The sequence below is a fragment of the Camelina sativa genome, chromosome 5 (assembly GCF_030686135.1).
Source record: "Camelina sativa cultivar CO46 ecotype springtype chromosome 5, ASM3068613v1".
Lineage (NCBI taxonomy): Eukaryota > Viridiplantae > Streptophyta > Magnoliopsida > Brassicales > Brassicaceae > Camelina > Camelina sativa.
Window position 1 is genome coordinate 17,861,142 of NC_141884.1, and position 8,101 is coordinate 17,869,242.

At 33.7% G+C, this 8,101-nt stretch overlaps 1 protein-coding gene and 1 pseudogene across 2 annotated transcripts; one reads left to right on the forward strand and one right to left on the reverse strand.

Annotated features, from left to right (window-relative positions):
• Positions 1 to 2,004: 2,004 nt before the first annotated feature.
• LOC147943897 (putative thionin-2.4) lies at positions 2,005 to 2,954 on the reverse strand. Its single transcript, XM_087450186.1, has 3 exons — positions 2,600 to 2,954; positions 2,426 to 2,503; positions 2,005 to 2,324 (listed from the first exon to the last, which is right to left on the reverse strand). The coding sequence occupies exons 1-3, from the start codon at positions 2,826 to 2,828 to the stop codon at positions 2,227 to 2,229; spliced, it is 405 nt and encodes a 134-aa protein (XP_087306312.1). The 5' UTR covers positions 2,829 to 2,954; the 3' UTR covers positions 2,005 to 2,226.
• A 307-nt stretch (positions 2,955 to 3,261) lies between these two features.
• LOC147943898 (uncharacterized) lies at positions 3,262 to 6,898 on the forward strand (annotated as a pseudogene). Its single transcript, XR_015598071.1, has 4 exons — positions 3,262 to 3,360; positions 5,291 to 5,505; positions 6,421 to 6,535; positions 6,701 to 6,898. The product of XR_015598071.1 is annotated as an uncharacterized LOC147943898 (transcript).
• The last annotated feature ends 1,203 nt before the right edge of the window (positions 6,899 to 8,101 follow it).

Genomic DNA, 8,101 nt, shown 5'->3' on the forward strand with positions numbered 1-8,101 from the left:
AACGCGATCTGTTGATTCTGACTTTGTGACCCTTGGATTCTTCTGGCTAATTTCTTTTTCCTTTTTTTTTTTTTGTAGAAAAGGATGTGTAAAAGTAAAATGATATTTACTAATCGGTTCCTAATCTACATAATAATAGTTAGCAATTTGTAGCTATTTGAATAAATGTCAACAATAGTTACAGCTTTTCATTATACTTTTCGTAAAATATTTATATCTAGTGGGTTACATCTATTAATTGTAAAGTTGTGTTTTTTCACTATATGTTATTCATATTTTTTTTATTATAATTTTTTGTTCCAATAGTTGTATCTTTTAAAACCAATTATATATATCTAAATTGTTCTGTTTTTTGAACTCTATATATATTTATCTCTTCTTCGATAACTAACAAACATTGCCCATATATTCTTAAGATAATTTTAATTTTAGTTATAGCCTTTTTTTCACAAATCAATTATATTGATATCAAAAAGTGTTTACAAAATACAGAAACATTTCTATACAACCGTTGTACGCAAATACATAAAATTGAAACAATTTCAGTGAAGGAGTGGAAGTGACCCTGCTGTTATTTAGTCTTATAGGCAACAGATAAAATATGTTAAGTCCCCCCTTGACACACTTTTTATTGGCTATCAGCTTGGTGCTGAAACTCCAAAATGTCATTAACATTACTTTAACTAAGAAAATTAGATTTAATGTTGTTGAAAATGATTCTAGATCGAGTCGCCTTCTTGAGATTGATATAATTGATAATTCTGGCAAAGATTCTCTATGATCATTTAGAAAAATCCATTGTCTTCTCATCCACGATTGTTTCCATAGTGTATGACGTCTCCATTATCTCCTAAGACTACTTGAAAGTCCTTCATCTTCGTCTCCACCTAGTATAAGACCAATAGGATTCTGGACACATTTTTGTTTTGATTTGTTTACACATGTGACTGTCTTTATTTTAGTCACATTGTCGACTTGAAACTCCATAAGGAGATTGTTGATGAGAGAACATAAGTTCTATCTTCTGATATGAAGACTAATTCCTTCATCCACCGTGATTAAATTGTTGATTCCAGGATCAAAAACCCAAATGAAAATTCCATACCTATAGGTAGGGAGACGCTCACTAATTGATAATCGGACATTCCACCGGAAAAGGATTAACTCACCGGAAACAAATCTTCTACAAGGAAGGACATCACGATTCCACCGAACCGAAACTACAAAGAAGAAACAAATTTGGTGATGGCTTGAAACTGCATCGTTCGGATCAATTAGTGAAAACTGGTTGATTCGATGCTTTTCCCAATCCAAAAATGGAATCATCAACAAGATCAAAGCCTGAATTGAAGCCACCAGACTTAGACCATGTAACACCATCATTGTGAGGAGGCCAAAGACGTAAGTTTGAAAACAATGATTTACCATTATTGACTATCTAAAAACTTAACAAAAAAGAAAGATGGGAAGTCTAGAGGGTAGGGAGGGCCGACCGACGCTGGAAAAACCGACGCCGGTCGGAAACAGTGAAGATTATGAAAAGTTGTGTTGGATCGCTGAAAAGAAACCGTTCGAGGGAAAAAATTTTAATTGTAGCCTATACTTTCAAAATGTTTCCTTATTTTAAAATTATTTCATAATGTATAATTATAAATATGAAGTTAATTTTTTTTATTGTTATAAGATTTTTGAAATTTTAGTTGTAGCCTATACTTTCAAAATGTTTCATTATTTTAACATTATTTCATAATGTATAATTATAAATATGAAGTTAATTTTTTTATTGTTATAAGATTTTTGAATTATTTCCCCCGCAAAAATAAGGTATTATTATTTTAACTCGGTGACAAATGTAACATACATTTTTAATAAAGTGGCATATGTTCTCAGTTCTCACTATATGAGCTCCTTGTAAGGTCATTCCTTTCAAAGGAAAAGTTTCTATATAACCATGGGATGCAAAAAAGAAAACAAATCAAATGAAAATGGTCAAGAGTGGAAGACTATTACAAACACATTATTCATTATTTAAAAGATAGGAAGTAGAAGGCATACAATCTATAGATCGTCAACCTTTTACACACATACAGAAATGAGTGCGATCAGAGTCTTAAATTTTTTTGTCACATACACGACAATTATTGATAACATGAAAACAACATTATAAAGGATGACCACATTTCACCTACAGATGTACGTGGTATCTTCATGGATAGATATAGTTGTCTAGGCAGTTTCAACTGCATCCATCGAGTCCCTGGTGCAGACTGTAGAACATGTGTTGGCACATTGTTCAACCGCTCCATTCATGACTTCACTTGCATCTAATTATCGAGATATAATATGAACGGACATTATATTCTCTTATCGATTATTTTAAAAATTGATAATAATGATATATATAAGTATCAGAAGTTTGCTTTACCAGAGTTCTGAATAGTGGTTAAAGCACTGCACACAGAGGATACACACCCAATTTTGCAGTATTCACTGACGGCATCACCTTGAGACAAAGTTTAAAACACATCAAGAAAATAAAATCTTGATCCGTCATGTTACAGATAATTTACGTAATAAATTACAATATTGATCAATTTACCGGTGTTTTCAAGAATGTCATGCGTATATCCCGGAGGACATTTCGTCCCACCAATGTTTTTGCAGCCACTGAGACTTGCACATATTGGCCTGGGACTTCCAGCAAAGCGGCAAGTGTTATAAATATTTCTAGCAGTGGTGGACGGACAGCAGCTCTTTGCGTCAACTTGAATTTGTGCCATGAATAGACTCATTAGGAGCACACTTAGAACCAAAGTTTTGCCTTCCATCTTTTGATTGATTAGTTGTTTGATTGCAAAATGTATGTTGAGAGTTATAAGCTTGTATTGATGAAATGGTGATGAAACAAGGCTAGCTTAAATACTAGTTGCTTGGCAATTTGCAACCACAAAAGTTGTTTGATACCTTCATATCTCATGCTCTACACACACTCTGTACATGCTGCGTGGACCACCCTTATCTCAATTGCTACCTTCACTCCCGGGAACTACATTCATCTCTTTCTCTTTTTTTTTGGTTAACAGGGACAAAAAAGAAAAACTCTTAAAATTTTGTGTTTCTTAATAATTTAATTTGTCTGCTTAGTGTTCTTTTACAATTCACTACTCTGTGTAAGTTTTGCTGGTTATATTTATTTTGTCCGTGCTAACCGTAAACTCTTAAAATTATGTACGTTCTTATAATTTAGTTTATAAGATTTGGATGGTGAATGTTCGTGATAAGCTCTTTGAATTTTCTGTCAATGACATGCCGTCCAAAGTTTATGAGGCGGTGAATCGTTTCTTTATCAAAGAAGATTTAGTTTGTACTTGGATGGCATAAACTCTTGGGTAAGTATGTTTTAGAAAAGATAAAGGCTAAGGTGAGTGATGGGATAAATGCATTTATAAATTCTCTAATTGCTAGTCCATGCTCTTGTTGTACCGGGATTGTTCAGCCTGGAATGTTGATGCCGCTCTAAGCATCTTTTATTTCATGCTCACTTATAAATATAAAACCAGAATTTTTATCAAAAAATCAGTGGAAGAATCGAGAAGCGTATGGGTAGATTCAACTCTTTGTAGTTATATGTAGATATACAAATTAAAGCCAAAATTCTTTTAACCAACTCTTTGTAGTTATGTAGATATACAAATCAAAGACAAAAATCGAAATCGTTTTGCTGGACCACATGAATGCTTGTTGCCTGATTTGTGTATTGTACTATTTTCTATATGAAGAAAAAGAAAATAATTTTTGTTTGATAATTTAACTCAACAAAAAAAAATGAAATGTGAAATAGTGAAAGAAATGGAGAGACGAGTATATAGCTTAGGGAGAAATGAGTTCGACGCTTAGAGTTAGAAATTGACTCTGAGATGGTGGTTGAGTTGGTTGGTTTTCTCAAGACATAGATTATTAGTGAATCTCTTCTGTTGTCCTTCCTACTACGTTTATGATATAGTTAAGAAATGAATTGTTTATATTTCTTATGTATATAGAAAGCCTAATCATCTAGTAGATAAATCGGTAAACTATGTGTTTTCGTTACCGATATGTTTTCATATTTTTCATTCTAGACTGGAATCGATGAACTCGATTATTTTAAAGGATCTTACAAGACATGCGTGCCTGCAAAATGGTCGTTCAATATTTTTGCTTAATAAATTGTGGGAGGGTGTATTACTATATAAATTGTGCGAGGCTATGATTTCTCTCTTCTACAAAAAAAAAGAAAAAAATCTAGATTACGATAGTCATTCAAAATTTTGTAGTTAGAGTATATAATTGAGCATTAAGCGAAATATTTGTGTCAAAGAACAAAGGTTTGTAGATTATGGACGGTCGAGAATCCGCAATTATGGACGGCGGCTACAAAACGAGTTCTTTGTTTTGTAGATTAGGGTTTCGTGTGTAGCCGGTTTAATCCGGTAGCTGTAACCTGACCAGTTTTGTTTTTTTAACGGTTTAGTCCGGTTTGATGTAAATGAGTTGGACCCTCTAGGATATATGTATGGGTCTACTCCGAAAATAGCCTACTGGGCATTATATGTTTATAATTGAAAGCCTTTTAACAAAAAAAATAACAAAGGTTTGACAACATGAAAATTTAAATATACACAATCTATTATATATAAAGTTCACTTTACTCACTCCTGGTGATGCCACCTCATCCACCTTCTCTTAAATATTTTTATGGATTTTCGGATTTTATTAAGCCTAATAAAACAATCATATTACTTGATCCACTTGATTTATCCCAAAATTTTTTAAAGTTTAAAGGCCCAGTCCATTTCTAAATCCATCTAAACCTACTAACGCATTTCGTCGGCGTAATGTCTCTGGTCGTCGGTGTCGGGGACGCTCCACTTTCAGACGATTTTCCCCTGTCTTTACTCGCGAGCTATGTCGTTTTAATATCTTCTCTTCCTACACAAACTATTCAAATTCAATTCCTCCACTCCTCTACACTTTCACCGTTCCTTCCATGTATTTCGCTACAATTGGGGCGTTTTTGTTGGTAACGGCTAATTATGTTGTTTCATCTTCTCGCATCTAATGTGCAGACCACTACTTCTTCCTTAAATCTTCGTAAGTCCTTCTCTTATTTATAGCAATCTCTTGCAATTTACATTTTGTCAACTTATAATTCCATTTTCAAAAATATGAATTATGCTTTCCTTCCTTTCGCTGACCTCAAACTTGGTCGACTTGACCAACAAATCGTCGGGTTCATGAATCTTGAGTAAAGAAGAAATTGTTATCAAAAGCGCCGTGGAGAGGCGACGACGATGGTGACTCTGACAAGTTTAGCGGCGCAAAGCTTAAGGTCACAAAGGATTCTGATGGTATGTCGAAGATGCACGTCCCTAGCCGCAGTGCCAAAAAGGTAGTCTCGCCGATGATGATGATGATTTACTTGAGATTAATCCTCAGCTTCGTTACAACTTCAATCGCAACTATCAGGTCTCTTAAACCCCCTCTCTCTATTAATTGTAATTCTAGGTTTCGTACAATGAATTTGCTCCTCTCTGTATCTGCCTTTAGGAATTTGGGGGAAATTAGTAGTGAATAGTGAGACCTTGCCTCTGTGACATCTTCCCACATATTTTACGAAATGGGTATTGGAGAAATTGGAAAAATATATATCCTTTATGTTTCTGCAACTCTTTGATACAGTTTTGTGTCTAAGCCTTATGTGAAGCTGAAAAGAATGGATTTTTGAATTCTCTTTGTTACATAAAGTTTCGGATTTGAACACATTGTATCGAATTCAATTTAATGGACTGAGTGCAAATGGTTCATATACTAGCTTGGTTAGAATCTCATATATCAAATTAACATCTCTAAATGTAAGATTTTTTTAAAAGGATCATCATATTTTTTATGTGTTGCATTATGTTAAGAGCTTGTGGTCTTAAGTGGAACCAAACTGTGTAGTTTCGTAGTAAGCCTTCTTCTTCTTGGCGACATACTTTAGTTACAAAAACTATCTTTGGTAGTGCTGGAGAGTTTATGAATAGTTGCTTGGTCAGGTTTGTGAACTTCTCTATTGTTATTAAAGGTCATATCAGGTATAGACTACTTATATCTTGGTTAGGGAGATACTCTAGAGCTACTTCTTTTCAAATGGTTTTTTCATTCCTTTCTGCTTATTTATATATGAATGAGTATGTTTCTAATAGAATCTGGATCATGACACACTGCATGCATCTCGAACCATCTTTACATTCAGAAAACATATTTTACGCATTTACAGGGTGTTCATAGGTTTGCTGGATAGCTTTGATTTTTCGTTTTTTAGATTGTAACCTCAGACTGGAAAATTTTGTAACTTCAAAAACCATTTCCTAAGCTGTACAGTCTGCCTCTCTATTACAGTTCCTGCAAAGAGTATTCACTATAGACACTTTGGTGAAGCCTCTTCCTCCTGCCATGGGATTCAACGTCTCTCGCAACTTGAGCTTCTTCACCCGCATTTTCACTCAGTTCTTTGGTGAGCATGATTTTCCAAATACCATCTCTTTAGTCAAATTTTTTCTTGTCGTGTACATGTGTGATAAAAGTTGTGATGACAATCTTTTTCTACCTTCACCCCGTCAATGACCCTTGATCTATTGTGCTGGTATGTAGTTAAAAACGGTTGGTGTGGTTGATGCAGATCCTGAAGGCATTGAAAATGCACAGAGGTCTATGGGGTTGGGGCAGGAAGATAAAGCTCGCCGTTTTCGTTGAGTTTTGACCATCTTCCAAGCTTGTGAATGAACCCAGCTCTGTTAGAATGATTAAAACATGTCCTTAAAGAGAAGTTTTGTCTTAAATTCTCCAAAGTACAATGAAATTTCCAAGTTCCATTTTAGCATCAGGCTTATGAATTCCATCAAAACATACCACTTTGGTTGAAACCCAAGCTTGGTTCCATATCCCCAACACTTACAGTTTGGAACAATCTCATACATATGTTTACTCCTGGTGACAGTTCACATTGCTAAGGTACCAGATGAGGCAATTGAATGATTGATAGACTAAATCCCAGCCTAAGCCATCTGAAATGGCATTTTTCCCAAGAATATTAGAATTCCACATGGACCACATTGGTAGCTCCATTGGCAGTATAGTCTGGTACAGAGAGTGAGAGGGTAGACGATAAAGGGTAGGGAAGAGGTAATGCTGAAGGATGCTGACTTGCATAGAGTAAATAAGTGATTAAGAGAGGACTCATGGCCTAGGTGTGCGACTTCCGTTGAAAGGAGAGTGTACCTATAAGTGACTCTCAGCAATAAGTGAATCGCACATTTTATTTTGTAGGGAATCGAACACTGTACCTATAAGTGAATCTCAGCAATAAGTGATATGAGATAATGAAATGTGAAAAAAGAGTAGATGTAAATATGATGAGTGTATATCAGAAAATAAAAGAATTAATTGTGAAAATATTAAAAGAAATAGATAAGTATATATCGCTTAATAAAATAAATTTGATATCTATACAAATTTTTATTTTAATATTGGATAATTATAATTATATTTAATGGTTCGCATTCACTTTCAAATGTCAGAAACAGAAGACGTAATAATAATAAAGAAAAAAACCTTTCAACAATTATAGAAAATGGCATGCAAAGGTTCAGTTTCTGCAATTCTATTTAAAACTTATGTATTTATCTCTTTCATTTCAGTTTCCAACTATTTCATACATATATATATATATATATATATATATATATATATATTTAAATTAATTCCATCTACCATGATATACTAAATATAAAATAATACTTTAGAGTTTCACAGAAGAGAGAAAGTGATTCTCTTGAGTTTAAGAGATTTATACCAGTCACTTGAAAAATCTGGAAAACTAACAACATACAGAAAATGATCTAAAGTTATTATAGATAAAACAGCATACTAAATTATACTTACTGCAAAACATATTTGTATATAAAATATCCAACAAAAAAAACTAACAAACCAAAATCAAAACAAAATCCAAAATACACGCTAACTACCGCGTGTAGCGCGGGTCAATTGCTAGTTCTTAAATGAAAAGTTATATCATGAA